Source organism: Dermochelys coriacea, chromosome 7 (genome assembly GCF_009764565.3).
Source record: "Dermochelys coriacea isolate rDerCor1 chromosome 7, rDerCor1.pri.v4, whole genome shotgun sequence".
In the NCBI taxonomy this organism is placed as follows: Eukaryota; Metazoa; Chordata; order Testudines; family Dermochelyidae; genus Dermochelys; species Dermochelys coriacea.
In genome coordinates this window covers 20,065,449-20,087,062 of record NC_050074.1, presented here as the reverse complement: position 1 = coordinate 20,087,062, position 21,614 = coordinate 20,065,449, and the positions used below count along the sequence as shown (strand labels likewise).

At 41.1% G+C, this 21,614-nt stretch overlaps 1 protein-coding gene across 1 annotated transcript in view; it reads left to right on the top strand.

The window, feature by feature from the left end:
* Window positions 1–21,614, top strand: part of C7H3orf20 (chromosome 7 C3orf20 homolog) — a 47,173-nt gene that overhangs the window by 4,488 nt on the left and 21,071 nt on the right. The window contains exons 5-14 of the mRNA XM_043519664.1: window positions 455–646; window positions 5,620–5,772; window positions 7,842–7,962; window positions 9,088–9,219; window positions 14,494–14,614; window positions 15,878–16,133; window positions 17,252–17,564; window positions 18,570–18,666; window positions 18,741–18,742; window positions 19,615–19,731. Coding sequence (XP_043375599.1) covers window positions 455–646; window positions 5,620–5,772; window positions 7,842–7,962; window positions 9,088–9,219; window positions 14,494–14,614; window positions 15,878–16,133; window positions 17,252–17,564; window positions 18,570–18,666; window positions 18,741–18,742; window positions 19,615–19,731 — 1,504 coding nt within the window. The remainder of the gene's footprint in view (window positions 1–454; window positions 647–5,619; window positions 5,773–7,841; window positions 7,963–9,087; window positions 9,220–14,493; window positions 14,615–15,877; window positions 16,134–17,251; window positions 17,565–18,569; window positions 18,667–18,740; window positions 18,743–19,614; window positions 19,732–21,614) is intronic.

Below are 21,614 nucleotides of genomic sequence, written 5' to 3'. Positions count from 1 at the left end.
AGAGCATCCCTCTCACTTCTAGAGATGTCCCCCCCTGACCCAGGTCAGGGATGAAGCACGTTAGCGAGTGGAGAGGCTCTGCAGTAGCTTGCACTGTATCTTATTGTGTGTTACTTGTTTTGTGGATGCATTTCTTTTCATCCAGTACCTTTCAGAATCAGTAAACTCTCACTACTTTAAAACAGAGAGTGAGAGAGAGAAAAAAATTAGTAAGATTCTCTAAAAAGAAAAGTGGGCAGGGTCCTTTCTTGACAAAGGTGTCCAAAAAAAAAAAAAGCCTGACTTGTACAGTAGTAATCTCAAAATAAATGCAGAGGGCCAGACCCTCAGCTGGTATAAATTAATGAAATCAATAGAGCCACACCTGTTCATGCCAGCTGAGGGCCTCACCCCCTGGCCTCATGAATTTGGAATGTTTCAGAGACAGACAACTCCTTTATCCTATTCACTTTAGAGAGGAAGAGAAGGCTGCAATGAAAGCAAAGGGCCATACCAAGCCCCTAATAGTGCAAAACTATGCCATTGTGCTCGGGTCACCGTCCATCTCCTCTAGGAAAAGTGGGCTGATGGTCCCACTGCCAACAGAACGCAAGCCTAAACCACCAAAGCTCTATTTTGCCTTTCCTGATGGGACAGCATTTATTTTGTATCCTTCTATTGAAACCAAGGGAATAGGGTGGTTTATAACAGGATTTACAGGGAGATGCTTCTTCTGTACCACTCCACAGCCACAAACTGGTCACACAATATCTGGCCCTAGATTAACATAGGCTCTCCTGATACTAATCCCCCTGAACCACATAGTAGTGACATAGGTACCATTGCCTTTCCTTGGTGAAGTATCAAAATGTACGGAACATGGTACAAAGAAAGAGTTGCTGAGGGAGCCAGGCTTTCGGGTTAGTTCCCTACAGATGTCCAAAGAGGAACAAAATATTGAGGATAGTTACTGAATGCTCATACTAAGGAGAAATCAACCCCGGTATATCCTAGGGGAAAATAGTGTTCATCCATGAGTCAGATATTTTTTGGTGAGGGACTGGGAGGGGAGGATTTATAGTGACAAGATTAATAGAAGCTAAGGTTGACTGCCTTCCAATGTGTCTTGAAGCGAAAGGAAAACAGTGCTTTTTCATGGGCTAAGAGAAAATTCAGACTGGAAAGTGATCAGATTTAGTCAGACACACACATACACGTTCCTGCCTATAACACATCATTGTATCACATAATAACCCAGGATAACATAGTTGAGAGAGAAGATGAGTTCTCCAGGTGCTTTGAGGCTCAGTGGATTTCTCGAGGCTACTTTGATCTGATTTCCTGTGAGCACCCAATGACAGATTAACCTTTCCTATTCCCTCAATTGAAACTAACTTGTTCCCCCTGCATTTGTTCCTACTGCATTTGTCTTGATCCTAGATATCAGAGAGCCAGCCAATGGGTTCTAACAAAAGGTGTGCTCAAGCCACATTGAAACAAAAAGTGGAAGCATTGTCTATAAAAGCATTGTATAGTATTTGCTTTGGTTCTCGCCTGACTGCTGGATGAAGTCCCATGTTTAGGACCTAATCTCACTCTGATTGACGTCAGTGGGAATGGAGAAGGTCATTTGCTTTTGCCATGTGAACATAAGGATGACTATACTAGGTCAGACCAATGATCCATCTATCCCAGTAGCCTGTCTTCCGACAGTGGCCAATGCCAGGTGCTTCAGAGGGAATGAACAGAAAAGGTGATCCAACCCCTGTCACCCATCTGGTCCTTACATGAACCATTGCTAGGGATGGGTGAACGCCAGAAGACTCAAAGGTTTGGTTTACCAAGCACTAAGAAGCTCAGATTACTCAGCCAAACCTCACCTAAGGCATCCTAATATAATAGATATCATTGGCCTGCCAAACTGTGATGTGAATCTCATGGGAGCAGGTGATTTCTAGGGCTTTTTCCTGGGCTGGAAAGACCATAAGAAAAGCCTCTTTTGCGTCATTTACAATGGTCACACTTAAAATTCATTTGAAACACACACTTTCTATTCATTTGAAAGATTTTACTGGCTGGAGAGAGATTTCTATTATAACTGGTAGACTCTCTCAAACTGGTAGAAAGTGCAACCACTGTTAGTGATCAGCTGCCGGGATGATTAGGGTGGTGTAAACATTTAGGTTAGATAGATGGAATAGATTAAATTAGATTTTGTCCCTTTTGCTTCTGGTCCTAATTATGATCAGGAAGTTCAAAGACATGGAAGTTATTATTATTCATACGGTAGTAGCACCTGGGAGCCCCAGGCATGGAGCAGGACCAGTTTGTGCTAGGTGCTGTACAAACACAGAACAAAAAGATGGTCCCTGCCCAAAAGCGCTAACAATCTAAGCATGCACTTTAGTACATTTAGAAATGTAACCAGGCTGTTTTGAATCCCCAGATAATTCCAGTTCAGGTTCAAAGAACACACCAAGTTTTGGATCCATTTTTTGTGCTACCCAAGCAAGTTTTCCCAATGCTAATTGTAGGCCAGTGATTTTCACTGAAAACCCCTTTGCCTACCATAGCTGAAAATGCTGGCATTCAGCTATCATTCATAATTAATAACCCCATCCATCCCCCAAAAGATGCTGAAATTGTTGGGGATAGTGGGGAGACATGCAGCATCTTTCCCAGCATAATTTAATTTTCATAAATTAAACTTTCAGTTCCAGTCCTTCAGGAGGTTCACAGACTGTTAAAAGGCAAGGGGGGGACAAGGGTGCAGTCTGAACTACTATTGAATCCTTCCCTCCATCTCTCAGGCAATTTCTGCCCATTATGTTTCTCCAAAGGAACTCCATTGCAGTTCAATTTGTGGTTGTTTCACAAGAGCTCATGTTCAATTTGACCTTTTGACTGAACTGGGAATTAAGAATTTAAAGCACCTATTCAAAAAATTCATATAATTTCTCTAGTTTAAATGAATTCATTCATCATGTTTTATCCAGTCTCTGCTTTCTAATACCTTTCTAATATAAATGTTTTCCAATATAAAACACAAAGGGCTCATTTGGCGACATTCTTCCTTTTTTTATTCTGTTTCTAGCTCCTCACTTTGGTTAATAGAATCAATTGCTGCAGTGTTGGTTGTGATGATGTCAGTGAATTAAGCCCTTAAAGAACTAGCGCTCAAGCGAGAGACAGACCCTGTGCTCAGTCAGACAATCTTTATTCAGCTGTCTGTAATTCAACCTAATCTCTAATAGTTTAGCAAAATGCACATATCATCAATACTGAGGATGAAAAGGAACTTTGGAAGTATTTGCTGCCAGGATCGGATGTTTGCCTCTATGCCAAGATGCTATATAATATAATATTATATAATGCTATATAATATTATGCTATATAATGGTAGCATAATAGTAACTTTGTAGCTGATAGTTATTTCTAGATGGAGGAATTGCTCTTAAGTTTTTCTACACACAAATACCCACCCAATTACCTTTCAGGCTGAGTGACTTATTTTAGCATCAGAAAAGCATCAAGAAAGAACTAAAGTAAAGTTTCCATGGTGTATGTGTGTATGTCACCCTCTTTGTGATAGTCTGCAGCAGAACTGGTTGGAAAATGATTTTTTTAAAATACATACACAATTTTCATTAACATTTTTAAAAAATCATTCTTGTCAAAATGGTCATTTCAAAATTTTGACTTTTTTGAAAAGCTTAACCCCCCCTACATTTTTTGGCAAACACACCGCTGAACACCCAAAAACGTTCAAGGCCAAAAACATGTAGATTTTTGACTGGAAATTTTCAGGTGTTTTGTTTTCTGATGAAAAATCAACCATTTTCAAGGAAGCAGACACTCTGCAAAAATTTTCACATAGTCAAATTTTTTGTCGAAAAATAGTTTTGACCAAAGATCTTCATCTAGCTCTCATCTTCCTCAACCATGAGGCTACTGTCTCTACACATAAACACAGTCCTTAGAAATTTGAAGTACATGAGAAAAGGCATTACAGCTTCCTAACTACAGACACCACACTTATTATTTATTTTAGTAATCTATATTGGTGCTGTTCATCAGTAAAGCTGTCAATTACAAAAGACATTTTAACAAATGCCTTGCTTGCTAAGAAAATTCCCTAGTTCCTTAATATTACAAAAGTTTGATCAAATGTATAGCCTGTCAGGGTTCCTACCCCACTCTGAACTCTAGGGAACAGATGTGGGGACCCGCATGAAAGACCCCCTAAGCTTATTCTTACCAGTTTAGGTTAAAAACTTCCCCGAGGTACAAACTTTGCCTTGTCCTTGAACAGTGTGCTGCCACCACCAAGCGTTTTAAACAAAGAACAGAGAAAGAGACCACTTGGAGACGTCTTCCCCCCAAAATATCCCCCCAAACCCTACACACCCCCTTTCCTGGGGAGGCTTGAGAATAATATCCTAACCAATTGGTTACAAAATCAACAAAGACCCAAACCCTTGGATCTTGGAACAATGGAAAAATCAGTCAGGTTCTTAAAAGAAGGGTTTTATTAAAAAAAAGAAAAGTAAAAATCATTTCTGTAAAATCAGGATGGAAAATACTTTACAAGGTATTCAGATGTAAAACACAGAGGATCCCCCTCTGGGCAAAACCTTAAAGTTAGAGAAAACAGGAATAAACCTCCTTCTTAACCCAGGGGAAATTCACATAAAACAAAAGATAAACTAATCCACCTTGCCTGGTTTACCTATACTGGTTGCAATATTGGAGACTTGGATTAGGATGGGTTGGAGAAGATGGATTTCTGTCTGGCCTCTCCCAATCCCAAGAGAGAACAACCACTTAAAAAGCACAAAACAAAAGCCTTCTCCCCCACCCCCACCCAAGATTGGAAAGTATCTTGTCCCCTTATTGGTCCTTTGGGTCAGGTGCCAGCCAGGTTAGCTGAGCTTCTTAACCCTTTACAGGTAACAGGATGTTGCCTCTGGCCAGGAGGGATTTTATAGCACTGTATACAAAAAGCTGGTTACCCTTCCCTTTATATTTATGACATAGCCAAAAATCATAGATCTTGTACTGTGCCCTGAATATTGTCAAATTCTGGTTCTAGTGGCCATGTGAATGGAGCTGGTTCCAGACATGTAGGACAAAGGTATTCCCTTAGAGGCTATTCTGTGGTACAGAACTTATGCTTCTGCCAGGGTACTGTTAGGTACTGTGAGTTTCAGGAAATGGGGTTAGTGTGATGGTGGGGGAGGAAGGGAACAAAACAAACATTTTGGGAGGCCAAAAATGTCTTGGGCACTGTGAAGTCCAAATGCAAGAACTGGAGTTGGTGCATCTTATAATGTGGCAAGACACAGTTGGACAGAGCATCCCAGAAGGTCTCTTATATGTAAGTAAAAAGAAAAGGAGTACTTGTGGCACCTTAGAGACTAATACATTTATTAGAGCATAAGCTTTCATGAGCTACAGCTCACTTCATCGGATGCATACCGATGAAGTGAGCTGTAGCTCACGAAAGCTTATGCTCTAATAAATTTGCTAATCTCTAAGGTGCCACAAGTACTCCTTTTCTTTTTACGGATACAGACTAACATGGCTGCTACTCTGAAAATGTATATGTAAGTGTTGACAGTACTTGACAGTATGTATAAGTTACCCAACAGGAAATATTGCTGCTTGCCAGTTCCCTGTGTGCTGTGTGGGAAAAACAATCACCCTTCTCTTTAATAATGCTCCAAGTCTAGCTCTTCTGGCCTCTTTTATAGCTGACTACCAGGCATGTGTGCATTATTCCTTCAAAGCTAGGTGAGTGGATTTTAACCTACTTCTATAGTGTAGATAATACATGGGTGGGGGGGATGGGTAAAGTACTGATGCCCGTTTTCCAGAGCTGTTGAACAGCTCCCATTGAATCCTGGGAAATGTGGGAATTCAACACCTCTGAAAATCAGGCCGGGGATCTAATATAAATTATTGACTGAGTCCCCAACAATCGGAAATGGTGGCTTATTGCACTGGTGTAGATGGTGGTGGAAACAGTGGACAGAGCAGTACATGATACATTGGCATGTATCAAAAACAGACTGAAAGAAACAATAACCATAGCTCTAAAACAGAAGAGCACATTTTGTGAGAGAGCTTAAAATATTTGCAGCTAACATTATAACCCGTGCATTACATAAAGCCTACTGATACCTAGTGCATGCAATGACTTTCTATTACAGGTGCAACCCTATCAGAACACAGATATGGTACGTTGCAACCCTAGGGGTTTTAAATCATCCAGAGGGATGGTGTCAATCGGGCAAGGGGGAGAAATCTTTCTAAACTGTAACATTTAATTTCTAAGGTATGAGGACTTGCCAGTGCTCTTGGATTATGGTTTTTCATTCTTTATTATTGTCTATTTATTTGTATTACAATAGCACCTAGCAGCCCCAGACTTGGATCCAGACCCCCTTTTCTATTGTATCAAACAGATGCTGCTTGTCTTTACTTTCAAGGCCCTTGTAGGCCTTTCCCCATCTTCTCCTTTGGACATTCATTAGGCAATGTTGCCATATCCGTTCAAGAAGAGGTGTGCAAGGCTATTTTAATGAATTAGTAGGTGGTTTTTGTTGTGTTCTTGTCAGTTTAGGCCTCAAGCCTGCAAACACTTAGGCACCCAAATAACCTTATGCATGAGCGCAACAATCCCATTGACAACTCATGCATAAATTTACTCATGTGCTCAAGTGTTTGCAAGACTGGGTTCTTGGTAATTCTGTATTGCTTCCATTTGTGTTGTGCCTAAGATTCTAGGCTCCTGGAGTGCTTTTCCATCTAAGGACACCAGCATACTTTACAAATATTACCTAAGCAAGCCTCTGAACCCTGTGAGGTAGTCATTATCATCTCTATTTTACAGATGGGTAGACTGAAGGCACAGAGAAGTTAAAAGATTTGCCTGAGGTCACATAGCTAATTGATGATGAACAAAGGAACACAACCCAGAGGTCTCCACTCCAATCAAATGGTTCCTTCTCATTAATAATAACTGAATATACTATAAAAAAGAGTCTCCTATAACTAAGGATAGGATTCTGCCATGGAAGTCACGCCGAATAGCTGGCCGGTGGTCAGCCTGGGATCACTAAACAGCTGGCCGGTGGTCAGCGCCGGGGCCACCGAACAGCCGCTGCCAGAACAGTGGCAGCGATCAGTCCTGGGCTGCCAGAGCAGCAGTCCCCAGCCTGCAGACCAGTGGGGATTGCTTCATCTGGGGCTGAAGCAGCAGCGGTCAGCCCTGCCGCAGGAGCAACGGTGGAGCTGGAGCAGCTGCAAGCCCTGGGAGTGCTCTGTTTCTACCCACAGGGTATTTTTAGTGAAAGTCAGGGACAGGCCATGGGCTTCTGTGCAATTTTTTATTTATTGCTTGCAACCTGCCCCTGACTTTTACTAAAAATACCTGTGATAGAATCTCACCCTGACCTATTACTTACTGTTTATGCTTATCATCCCCATCATTCTTTCTGGAAGAAAGATAATTAATTCTCCTGACCCTTAGTCTTTGCACAGAATGGTATTGGTGCTTATTAATGGTGCATGTAAGAGTTTAATCCCAGTGGGTGTAACTGATGGTTACAGTGCATGCCATAGCTGAGGTAGAAAAGGTCATCAGAGAGCTGAGCAATGTGTATGAAAGGGAAGGGGAGCAGAACAGAGCAAAGCTGTTCAAGTAGTAGTGCCCAGGGTTGCACTGGGTTTATGAGATTCTCCGTAAGAGTGTAAAGATCTTAGTTGAGAATTCTCCCCTGAGTGTTGGATGTTTATTATGATCATTCCAGCCAATCAACACAAAGTCTAACTAGTATTTCCCCGTCTGTCCTGCCCAGCTGTTCACTTGCATTGATGATGGATCTTGAAGGAGGAGCAGTCAGGGACAGAGATGGATATTTGACTCACAAGTGGAGTTGGGCTTCAAAGACCCAGACTTTTCAGTCTTTAGAATTTCAGGTACAAAACTGAACTCTTGCTAAGTGCCAATATTCACAGACCTAATAGAGTCAAAAATTATGAACATTCCCAGACTTCAGAATAGCTGTCCGTGTAGTGTGGTTTTGCACCAGGAACACTTTCAATCCTGTCTGAGTTCTTCTGTTCGATGTGATGGTGGTAGATGGATTGTATTTTATTTCTGCTTATTCCCTCTGATACTACTTTTGCACCCAGTCTTAATCTGCAGATTATTTCTAATGTATCAAATCTGCAATAATATGGCCTTGGAAAGATGTAACTTGTCATCTCAGTTTCCAGCTATAGCTTCTTGAAAAAGATGGGTCTGCAGCATTATTAGCTCAAAAAGAAGCTGTGTGCCACCAGATTGAGGAGACCTTCTTAAATGAAGGCTGAAATTTTCAAAGTCTCTTAAGAGATATAGGTGCCTAATCCTGATTACTGTTTATGGAAGTTTGGCATCTAAATCACTTAGGTGGCTCTAAAAATCTCAGCTGAATTGTTTAACGCTAACTCAGATAGGACAGGTTGAATGGACTGAAGATTTGTGAACCAGAAGCTTCACTGGTTTGTGCTCACTGAAGAAAATATAGCTGACGCTAGGCTATCTCCCAAGAATTAATTACCCCAGGATGCTAATTGTTTCTGTTTGAGGGTGTTCTCCTGGAATACTGCAGACTAAAGCCCAAATCCTGTGAGATGTTGTTTTGAGCACCCTCAACTTTTGGTCTGAATGAAGCAACCATACAAGTCGGAAATCACAACCCTGTGGGGCTGTGACAAATTCACAGAATTTATCTTTGAGGAGTTTCTCATACATCATTTCATTTTCAGAACCCCCTGTATTTCCTTTTAGTCACAGTTTTGACAGAAGAGAGATTTTCCCATCAAAATCATTTGAATTTCTGCATGTTTTCAATATAGAAACCTGCCCCAGATTAACAAATGAACTCAGTTTTGCTCCAAGGAGGCATAAACCCTGGAAAAATGTGTTAGAGGTTTTTCACAGACCTGGGAAGCTGTCGGGTGACAAGATGGATACAAATCTCCTGGAGAAGCATGTAGTTGGAAAATAGTGGCAGCAAAAATGAAGGCATAATTTACCCTGTCCATTATCTTCTTCAGATAAATGAACAGCTAAAACTGAAGGTACTTGGTCAAGATTCCATTACTCTTTCTTTTTCCTGTTTGAATGAGACCATCAATATGTCTTTGTCAAGAGCTTCATGTGCACACACACCCAAAGCTGAAAAATGGGTAAGCAGCAGTAATGTATACATGAATTACATCCAGGAGGATGGCTGATGGGTTCCCCACTAATTGCTAACTAGTTTTAAATCCATTAGCTAACCATAGTATGTGAAATATGGCTGAAATATTGCTATTTTCATTGACTTAGTCAAGCCTATTTACTAGAGTGATAAAATAAGGACAGATCCTAAACTTGAACAAAACATAAAACTTGTTTTCTACAGTGGAACTCATTAAAACCCTCAGTGTTTGTTCATCTCTCCCTCTCTCAGGCTTTACAAAGGTGCATGTCACCATGGGACACAGTGCAATTACTAAGGAGCTATCTCCTCTTCTAAGAATAGGAAGGTACCATAGAATCATAGAATATCAGGGTTGGAAGGGACCTCAGGAGGTCATCTAGTCCAACCGCCTGCTCAAAGCAGGACCAATCCCCAACTAAATCAGGACCATAATGATTGCAGGGGACTAGAGAGGCAAATGTTGAGGTTTTAATGGTATCTACTCTAGTTTTAGATAAGTTCAGTTAATATTTTGAACTATTGTTTTGCATGTGACTTTGCATTTCTTGATTTTTGAAGTGGACCAGAAGCAGAAACTATTCAGTATCGAGCCTGATCCTGCATTTCTTATATATCCCAAATGCTCAATGAACCGTCAAACTGTACTGGTGCTGCACCTAGTGCAACTGAGAAAGGGGCAAAGATAACTTTTTGCTACCTCGGTGCCCCCAATCCAGTGACTGACCTGGTATCTGATCCCTCATGGCCACACCAAGTTGTGGTCAACTACAACAGAGCCCCGCCCGGGTTGTTCTTGCACCACTTGCATCATCTTTCCCTGACCTTGCTGCCTTCTACATAGGGATTGAGAAGAGGATGAGTGTAGAATCATTGTACCAGTTCTGTTCCACCCATGGCTTCTCCTTACCCTGGCTTTCTGATTACAGTGTGCTGCTGAAGCAGTGCAAAGGAGCAGAGGGAGGGACTGCAGGAGGGAGCTGAAGATCTGGCCTTAGATGTGCAAAAAATGCAGGATCAGGCCCATAGTGAGGCATGAATGACCTATTTCTAAACTACGGGGTGTTATCAGAGACATTCTTTACATTTGTAACTCTTAGACTGTGAGCTCTTCAGGCAGGGATGGTATGGAAGGTACTTATTGCACTGTGGATATTACTATAATACAAATATTAAGAATAATCAGCAATATTTCCCACTGACTTGCAACCAGAAATGCTAGAATTCATGTGAAAGGGTGGTTTTCTTTCAATTTCCAGCCTAGTTTCCTGATCTGAGGAGTGTAGCTAAACCGTGGGTTATGCTTCACCCACCCTTCCTATGCACTAGTGGTGACATTTACTCCAGGACAAGGGGGCTAGTGCCAATCCTTATGCACTTGAAATCCTGTGTTAAGGGTCTGGCTGAATGGGGCTTTTATGGTACATAAGTAGGTAGTCAGCAGGAATAAACCTTACATGGGACCTCTGTACTGGAGTGAATTGCCCCCTGCGCCGCAGGCATTGCGGTATAGTGCTGTTTTGCTTGCAAATGCTTTTACCTCAGGTTTTGACTTATCAGCAAAAGCAAACATTACATTTAAGGAAAGTAGATAAACAATACATCCCCCTGTTTTAAGACTGGATGTTTTTAAATTGCTTCCCAAGGCTCCTATTGACCTTTGAAAAGTAACCCCTAGGAACTACATTGAAACCTGCCTTAAAGACAAACCTCTCTTTTAAGAATCATTCCCAGGTCCTTCCCTAAATATTTATATTGTGGATGCACTTTTATAGAAAGACAATCTTTCAATTAAAATGCTTTATTAGCCCAGAGGCTGCCTTCATAGCGTGCCTGAGTGACATATTTCTCCACCATTTGGTATTAATTGGGCCAGACTTTATACTTAGAATTCATCATCCTCCCAGCTGGCATTTTTGTTTTTATTGTTTTCACTTTTAGAAGACAGATAAAATAAAATAAAAGGTTTATTCATCATACAGAGAGGAAATCTGTCAACTTCAAAACCAAACAGTGTGTGGCAAATAAATACATGTCTTTACTTGCTGCTAACCTTTTTGCCAATTTAAGATGAAAGAATGTTTGAAATCCCATTTCCTTTTAAAATCTTTTCTTTACTTTTTGCATTTCCCTCTCAGTGACATTTCCTCTCAGTGATATGGTCAACTTCATTTTCAGGTTTTCAGTGCTGAAAAGGCAGGACTGCAGGGGAATGTCTATTTGATGGGAAAATGAATGTTACCATTGAATTAAGAGAGGGTAAAATCTTGGAAGCATTTTTTAGTGGTGATAGATTTGTAAAAGCTTATCTAAATTTTGGGCCTGATTGTAGTGTCCTTTAAGAACTCTAGATTTGGTGTGGAATGCTAACTTCATTTTTCTAGTATCTGAGAATGGGCCAGATCTTCAGGTGTAAATTAGTGTTGCTCCAGTGACTTCAGTTTACACTAATTAGGGATCTGGCCAATTTAAATCACATATATGTAGATGCTAGACATTCTGGATAGCTTTCAAAATGTTCTTGCTCTCCATGTTTGAAAATGCAAGTTTCACTGAAATATATAAATTTCTATGAAATATTTAAAAATCTATTCTCACTATTGTCAAGGGGAGTTTGCATTCAGTAGGAAACATTCTTCAGAGGTCAGTGCTGAGTCAATATGGAACTGTTATGCTGTAGAAGGTCATAGAATTTAAGGCCAGAAGGGACCACCAGATCATCTAGTCTGACCTCCTGTATATCACAGGCCACCAACATCACCCAGCACCCGCTCACTAAACCCAACAACTGAAATTAGTTCAAAGTATTACAGCCCACAGAAGACTAGACTATTATGTGTCATAGGCAGAGAACAGGAAGGACAGGTGCACCAATGCCTGAGGCCCCTCAATGGCAGCAAATTGTTTACGTGAGATGTACCCAAAGGATCCTGGCAAGCAAGCAACATCCACACACTGCAGGGGAAGGCAAAAAAAACCCCAATGTCACTGCCAATCTGACCTGGGGGGGGGGGGGAAATCCGTTCCCAAACACATATATGACAATCATTAGACCCTGAGCATGTGAGCAAGAATAAGCCAGTGAAGCATGAGAGAGAGAGAGAATGCACGGTGCCACCTCAGAGCACTGGCCCATCCTGTCCAAGGTCTCATCTCCAGCTGTGACCATCTCTGATGCTTTGTAGGAAGGAGACAAAAACCCCAGAACACATTGCGGGGGTGGGGGCTGGGGTGGCAGGAGGGCAAGATCCATTCCTGATCTCTGCAGGTGACTGGCTGAAGGCTTGAAGCAGGAAATTTTAGGAACATCCCACATGAACCAGAAGGGACCCTCATGGCTGCCAAGCCCTGCCCTCCACCATCACAAGTGATGCTGTCATACAATCCCACTCTTACATTTGTCCAGCTCTCTCTCAAAAATAATCCCTCCACTTATTTGATTCTCTATGGACTTGGTCTCTTCTTTTACATAGTTAGTGGTCATTCTCACTTTGTACAGCACTGTAGGGTAATTTCAATGCCCTCTGTCTGAGTTAAATCCTCTCTAAAGTTCACCTGAAAACTTCAGTTTACTTTGTTTAAAATGGACACATTTCTATTCCGCTTTCCATTTCTATAATTACCTCCTTTAAGACATCTCTCACTACAAATAAATACAATAATCAGCCTGTAGGAATATTTACCTCCATCTTTTACTCCATTTAAATTTCCATTTAAAACAAAATCACTCTTTCAGTTTTGTACATCACTTTCCTTTTCTCTGTATCCAACTCTGTCAAATTTTTCTATTTCACCTCTCACTGTAGTGCTTAATACTCGGTAGGAAAGAAAGTATATACACATTTATGCTGTATGCATAGTGCCTCTATTTTTTTAAGAGTTTTTGGTTTATTGTTCTAAATAAACTCTTTTATGCAAAACAGTAATAAGTAACAATATCAGACCTACATCTTTATGTGTCTTAACCAATATATATTAATTAATAAAATCCAACAATAAACCAAACTCTCTTCCCACTAGACCCAGAGACCACTCTTTCCCTCCTTCACATGGAAACAACCAGAAAGTTTTCATATGGGTAAATTATGGAAATCCTAGCTGCTAAGGGCTCCTTCCCCAAAGCACCCAGCGTCAGGTACAGCTCATCCCTCTTACTGTGTACCCAGAGGATGCACATGTAACACCAAGCTCTGTAGACTTCAGTTTCCTTCCCATGTAGGAAACAGTAGTAGAAGCCTGGAGAGGCTCAGACAGGAAGACTACAGAAATCCCCAGACTTTCAAGACTCCTTCCTCAAAGCAGTGAGTATGAGATACAGTCAGGTGTGAAGTGATAAAACCAGGGCCTCCTCACCTCTGAGATTGAGAACAGCAGTAGCCAGGAGGAGCCTTCACATCCTCATGACACCATTTGCTCAACATTGAAACCTGGATGCTGGATTTGTCCTTTTCATTTCATAGAAACATAGAAATGTAGGACTGGAAGGGACCTCAATAAGTCATCTAGTCCAGCCCCCTCCACTGAGGCAGGACTAAGTATTATCTAGACCATCCCTGACAGGTGTTTATCTAACCTGTTCTTAAAAACCTCTAGTGATGTAGATTCTACAACCTCCCTATCTGTCTGCACTTGTGTGCATAAAGGTCCTTCTACCATTCTCAACTAATCTGCAGGAGAGAGTGGCCTTTCAAACTGCATTTTTCTCTAGCTATTCGTGGCCCTAAAATAAAACTGAATCAAAAATTTAGTTATAAATTCTAAAGAGCTGTGAGAATTTTAAGGCATTTCCATCCATAGGGTTTCAAGATGCAAAGGCATTGGAGAAAAGAGGGAGGTTGATTATTTGGCTAACTTATTTTTGATGTCACGTTTCCATTGGATAGGAAAGGAAAGAGGAACAACACAGGAGGGATGTGATTAGGTGATTTAGCTCCGATACCATATTTCTGCTACCTAATACCAAACTATTATCAACAGAGGACAGGGATTAAACGAGAAGATGAGGGAAAGTGAAATCATCACCTAGTCATCCTCATTCTGGGATGGGCTACCAGTTAAGTGGGTAAAAGATCCACTCTTTCTGTGAGACTTGAACACAGGACCTTGGACTAGGAAGTAAGACTGTTATCAGCGAAACAGGTCTCTAACAGGACTGCACCAGCCTCCCCTCAATCATAATGTCATTCAAAGTTTGAAGTGCTGGAAACATGATTCTAATCTTAACTAACAATGGTTGGGTTTCTCCTTTCACTCTTTAAAGATACGTGCAAAGGCATGTGACGGAGAGGAGAAGGAACAACTGGAGAGAGCCTTGGAAGAGATTAAGAAGCGATTTCAGAAGACGATGAAACAATTTATAAATGCCATTTTGATAGCTTCAGGTATCATATTTTTTGCTGAGTGCCAACAAAGTGATTACTCCTGTACATATGTATAATAAGTTCTGTTGTCTCCACCAAGGGACTTACAGTTTAGCTCCGACACATATTAATGCAAGGATGATGATGTAAGGTCAAAGTACTGGAGAGGCTGGGAGAGAGAATTGCAGAAAGGCTTTCTGGAAGAGATGGGCTCAAAGGAATGAGTTGAAGGGAAAGAACGATGTGGGTACTGAATAGAGCAGAGAAATAATTGATTTCTGGTTTAGTGTCTGAACCAAAAAAAATCAACTTGGATTGACCCCAAATGGAAATGTTTTGGAGGTTTTTGCTGAAACAAAAACCTGAAAAAATCTTGTTTTGGGTCAAATGAAATGTTTTGTTTGACCTGAAATGATTCCCCCTCCCGCCCCCAGTTCTTTGGTTTTGTTTTTGGGTGGTTTTTATCCTTTTTTTTAATCTGTTAAATTTCTAAACAAAATATTGTTTCAAAACTAAAAGTTACATTTTCAAAATGTAACATATCAAAATGTTTTGATTTTTTGAACATCTTTTCTTTTTTGGAGCCAAAACTATTATCCCTATCTGACCAGAATTCATGAATACATTCGACTGACACTGAATTTTTCAAAGAATGATTTTTTTCATCAAGAAAATTTCACCCAGCACTAGAGCTGAAGTTACTTTGATTAAAATATTTGAAGTCATTTAATACTGAAATATCAATGGATATGTTGAACAGCAGATTTGAAGGGGGTGAATTAGAAGACCTAATAGAAAATTTGAATAAAGCCATACAAGTTAGAGGTAGACTGAGTAACTCCAGAATACCTACATACACTTGGGAAGGTACATGAATCAACAAGTTACCCAGTGTCCCATTCACCTTTAGGAACCTTGTTCAAGTTCTCTTCCGGTCTTAAGTGAACATATTCCATTTTTGCTTCATCAAACTATCATGGAACTCAAGTGAGTGAACAAGATGCACTAATTTTAAAAAGTGACTTAAGAGCATCCAATATGTGCAGCCAGACCAAGGCCAATCATGCACAACCTGTCAGAAAGAGGGGAGTGCAGGCATAGTGCTTCCAGAGCTGTTTAGATTTCATAGGTCAACAGCTAAACAGTCACTCTGGTTGTATGAATTTCTGCAGGGGTAAAACTCTTGGGGCCTTTCAAACCAAAAGCCCAAACCATCCCCTTCAACTTGAGCTAAAGAAAATTCTCTAACAAGCACATCCTTAAATGTTGTTTTTTATTTGGCAGGTATGATTCCTATAGAATATCCAATTCTAGAAGGAGCAAAGTATGTCAAATTTAAAAGGAAGGAATTGTCATCTCAAGCCTGGGCTAAAAGAGTGAACGAACATGCTCCAATAGCTTCAGAAATGAAAAGGCCTCAAAAACCTCCTAGCAGACTGATTGACCAAAGGATTCCTCCCAAGCCTTCTCGCAGACCCTTGGATCAAAGGAAACCTTCCAGTCACTTGGATACCGTGACCCAACCAAAGCCTGCACCAAGGTTTGCTTGGAGATGCCTGCACTCTTCCTGATTGGGTAGAGGACACAGTGTCACTGAAATTTTGGGTTCACAGTTTATTTTGATCATAGAGGAAATGGTTGTGTGGCGAATGAGGTAAGCAGGCAGCAGGCAGGATTAAACTGGATTCTTTGAGCCAAATCCTTAGTTGGTGTTCATCAGCATAGCTCTAATGGGTTCAATGGAACTCTGCTGACATACACTACCTGAGGAGCTGGCCCTTTACATAATGTAATGGCACCATCTTGCCTTCTTTTTCAACCTGCTCCACTGTTCCTGCTGCAGTTTCCGCTAGAATTCCTAAGCGCATAGTACATTTATTCCTCAGTGGATGAAATCCCCATAAATCTCTATACACAGGAAGACTGAAGAGAGTTTTATGATCACATCCTAGAGAGAACATTTAACAGTTGCCCAGTTTGTTTGATGGGTCAGAATATCTGCACCACCACAAGCCCTAGAAATTGAATATTCCTGTAAGATAAAGCTTAGGTTCTACATCAAAAGAGTGCTGGTATAGGCTCTGATCCTGCATTAGTAGAATCAATGGGAGCTTCACCACTGACTTCAAAGAGTGTAGGATCAAGCCTTTGTGAACCAGCTCAATCTGACCTGATTCCCTAGTATTAGTTTCCAAAGGTTTGTCTCCATCTGTTGGAGGATTCTTCCCCACGGTCACACATTCCTGACGGAACACAACTGTTAGTGGGAGAGAAGTTTTGCACTTCTGCCTCTCAAAGAGACACATTCCTTTGATGTTAGGGAATATGATGCTGTTTAAGTTGAGACAGCCCCAAGTTGCAAAATCAGGGTCTGGATGCAGGTTCAAAGCCTTCTGCAAAATTTGGGAGGTTCAATTGAATGGGTTTTTTGGTGGGGTTTTTTAAGCCTCTCTCTATTTTACATGCAAGCCAACTCAACTTTTTAAAGGGTCAGATTTCCATGTCTTAGGCATATTGGAGCCTCTGCCTGAAATCATGGTGACAAAGTGACCTGTATTTAACTACTTTCTTGGATTACAGTAAATTACATAAATATCTACTGTATATTATGTACTTCTGGTATGTATGTATCTAAACTGAACTTTATATGCCTTGCAGAGTTAAAACCATTTCAGCTGCAGAGACACACTCTGCCAGTACCTGGGCATCATCTATTGCTGACTGCCCAATTGTGCTCCGAAGGCTGCTCTCCAAACAGGACACTGGCCTGGGTTGCAAGTGCGTCGTGAAAATTCCATTTGTTACCGACTTGGAGTTTGACAAGTTTATTTCAGCCCCCAGAAAGTCCGATCAGATCCTGGTGATCTTTGTCTTGTCATCCCAAAACCCTTCCTATTCTCCCTTCTTGGAATGGATGTTACAAAGCCTTTACACGGAAAAACAGCATGGCCGCCCATCCCCTTGTGTTCAGGTAAATTGCGGTTGGGGTGAAGGATCGGAGGACAGGAAATGCACATAGGCAACCCAAAGCAAAGGGGGACTGCCTCGTGCTTTTCAAGAAACATAACATTTAGATTTCAGAGTAGCAGCCACGTTAGTCTGTATCCGCAAAAAGAAAAGGAGGACTTGTGGCACCTTAGAGACTAACAAATTTATTTGAGCATAAGCTTTCATGAGCTACAGCTCACTTCATCGGAGAGTGAGTGACAGTATTAGACTGACAGTCTTGGGGATTATTTTGGGGAAGATCTATGGCCTGTGTTATGCAGGAGGTCAGACGAGGTGGTCACAGTGGCCCCTTCTGGCCTTGGAATCTATGAATCTGAGATGGTAGAACTCTTTGTGGAGCAGCTACAACACACAGCAGCAGCAGTTCAAGTTTTCTCATGCTGTCCACTAATTTGCTCCAACTTTGACCTCGGGCACAGAGGAACCATTACTAGCGATGTGTGGGGGAGTTCAGACTCCACGTTCATTAAGTCACTGTTAAGTTATAAAATTTGTCCCTAAACTACTTAACTATTTCCCCTTGAAATGATAAATATGAGGCTTTTTGCTTACCACTGAGCTGCAGAATGTCACTGGTGTGATAACATGCATAGACCAGGCAGAAGAGATGTCTAACCAACACAAGATGTCATTCTGATTGCTACCATTAAAAGATGAAGCTTAATAATGACTGCACCCACATTTTGCAAACTAGCCACCAGGATGTGCTGCTGTTCTAGTAGAAACAACTGCAAGTGCAATTATCTTAATCTCACTATTGATGTCTCAGAACCAGCTGCATATGCAATTATATGGCAATTATAAGAAAAACAGCCCTTAAAGAGAGAGATTCAAACTACATCACTGTCTCCAGTCCAGTTCAAATATTGAGGATGTTGCTACATCCGTATTATACATATTCAGAAGATAGGTTCTACTCAAACGAGAGTATCACATTAATTACTGAGTTAACACTTTATGGTGAAAGTCATTCCGGACTGGATTAATAATAAAACCAAGCAAGTTTCACTCAACAGTGACAGTGAAATGGTATAGCAGTGTCAGAGCTCAGAGCCAGCATATATGTAAAGATTTGAGAATTGTATTTCCAACCGTTTTTATACACAGTCCTACGATTAAATGCTGGCCTGAGTTCTAGACGTGGTTACAGTCCTGTATATACACGACTCTGTGTCAAGTCTGCAACTCCCAGCATTCTTTAGCTTATCTGGCAAAGTGTCACAGTCAGCGAGAAGAAATAAATGATACAATCAAAGAGCATTTTATGTATCGCTAAGGCTATCTAAATGACATATCTTTTGCTGCAGTGCTTCAAGGGCCTGATCCAAAACAACCTTGCATCTGGCCACAAATGTGGCAGAGTAATTAGACTGTAATTTCATAACACTGTACTCCTAAACCCCGACCCCCACAAAAAGTCAAAATCCCAACTCCTCCCCATACCTTGAAAAGGCAAAAGTGCCAGAGACTCCAGGAAGTCCAGTCGGGACTTTGATTGTTCCTATTGATTTTATATGGAAGGCGCTCAAATACTATGGTGATGTGCAGCAGTAGAAAACCCCAAAACATACAGATGTCAACCTCTTCTGCTCCAACAAATGCAGTGCAGCAACTCATTTCTATCAAAACCTTCACAGATAAAATATTTTGGTGATCCCTGTTAACTAGTTGTTATGTCACTTGTATCATCTAAAACTAGACTGGATATGTCCCTCACAAATACTGCTAAGGAGCAATACCTTTTCATTGGTGGGATTGACAAAAATCACTTACATTCTTCTCCATCGTCAATTTCAGTGATTCTAACACATTCCATTTTAAAATAACCACCAACAATAGGGCTTTATTTTTTAGCTGAGACCCCCACGAGAGTTCCCAAAGACCTATCTTATTCTATTCAAGTTTTTATACTGTGCTCATCACTGTAGTATTAGCCCATTCCATTAGTGCATTAAGCCACGTGGCTACACATCTGTTACCTAGAAAGAATGAATGTGTTTGTCCATCTCTAGTGCAGGTGTGACCCTTACCGCTTGCTGAGGTATGACATGGACAGTGTCATGAGAAAAAAGTCTCCCCTGCCACCTCTGCTTGTGCGGAAGCATGCTGTCACTCCGGGAATGGTGCTGGTAAGTCTGGAAGTTTTGCCACTTGGAAGGACCCTGAACCTTTGGCTCAGTGACTCAGTCAGAACACTATGTCTCTATGATTTATGGTACTCAGGGTGACTACATTATACATAGTGCTGCCTGCCAGCGAGCTCCATTGTAAATGAGGCTGAGTACCAGCCTGATCTGAAGGAGAAAGAGTCACCGACTCATTAAAACATCTGTTTGTTGGCTATGAATCACATTAACTCTAGGAAGGATGGTGGTTTAAGGTAGGAGAGAAGTTCCTTTACAAAAAGTTGAGATGGGCCAAAGCTGCAATATTTTGATATGGATCCTGATCCAAACTTCCCCACATTTGGGTGGATTCAGATCTAATATCTTATAATCTATCTTATAAAGATGGGCCCACACCATGAATTTCCCCCAAAATTTGAAGAAGGCTGAATCCAATGCCTCTAAGAGGAACCCAAGGCCACGCTGTATATGTTCCTCCAGTGCACATCTTGTCTTCATTCATTATCCATATGCATTACCAAATCAGAAGGTGAATGTGTGACAGGAGAGTGTCTACAACTGAAGAACAGAAGGCACTTTTCTGTTTGGTCACCAGTCACATTCCTGTTTAGCTGTAGAAGTCTTCCTTATTTTGTTTTTACCAATACAATAGCTATTCAGTTTCATCCAGCAGCTTTTGTCCTAGGCTGTCTGAGCACAAACTTAAAGTGATGTACAATCTATGTCAGGACTCACTTTACCCCTCCCTGAAATGAAGCCACTTCTGGGGTGGTGTGCATTAGAGCAAGACTACACAGCCCAGCAAGACTACTGAACGCTTTAGGATGGGAACTGAAGAATAACATATCTGGATGAAACTGCAGTAGCAGTTTAGGGTGGCAGAATGTTACCAACACTGGAATTGGGCTAGGACACTGGGATTGGCACCCTTATATTATGAAAAGTTTCTAAAGGGCTTTTAGTGACCACAAGTGGCCCTGTCTCATCTGGTTAATGGATTTTATTGTGAAATACTCACTCTGATTCTGCTCCCACTGAAGTCAATGGCAAAACTCCCATCTAGTGTTGCAGGGTCAAGCTGTCTATGTGGTAATGTTGTGCCCATATAGCCCCCATCTAGCCTAACATTTAAGCACATGTTTAAAGTGAAATAAGTAACCCTAATGAGCACTCACTTATGATTAAAACACTCTACAAATAATAGACACAGTCATCTCAACACTAACAGTAACAGCTACCTCACTGAATAAATAAGTATTCATCAGATATTCTAGATAATCCCTGTGGGTCAAATCTCTTGTTCACTTCAATGAGAGTTTTAACCAAATAAGGACTTCAGGATTTGCCTTCAATATTTAAGCACTCAATGAATTTCTGTTAGTATAGTCTCTTCAGCTGTTCTACTCCAAAAATGTGCCAGTCAGTGTCAGTATGTTGGCGATTCCTAATCATCTGATGACTATGAATAATTTCACCAGCCCTCTCTGATATCTGGCCAAAACCCTGTCCTCACCCAGTCTCTGCTGGTATATGGCACCGTCTTTCCAAAGATCACACAATTTACAATGAATCCAGCTTTTCAAGCTGCTCTGTGAAATAAGCACCATCTCCATTTAACAGCTTGGGAAACGGAGGCAGGAAGGAATTAAGGGCTTTGCCCATACTGCACACTGAGTCAGTGGCAGAGCTGGGACTAGAACCCACTTGCCAAAGGCCCATGTTTTGTACAGAAGAAATACCGTGATATTGAACGCCTAGACATTCCACTGCGTTGGGAAGGGTTATTTACATGGAAGTACAGTTCCCTTCTTGGGAGTCCTGGCTCACACAGGTTTTTTTTTGGGTTCATTGAAAGAGGCACCAAGTCAGATAAGGCTGTATAAGAG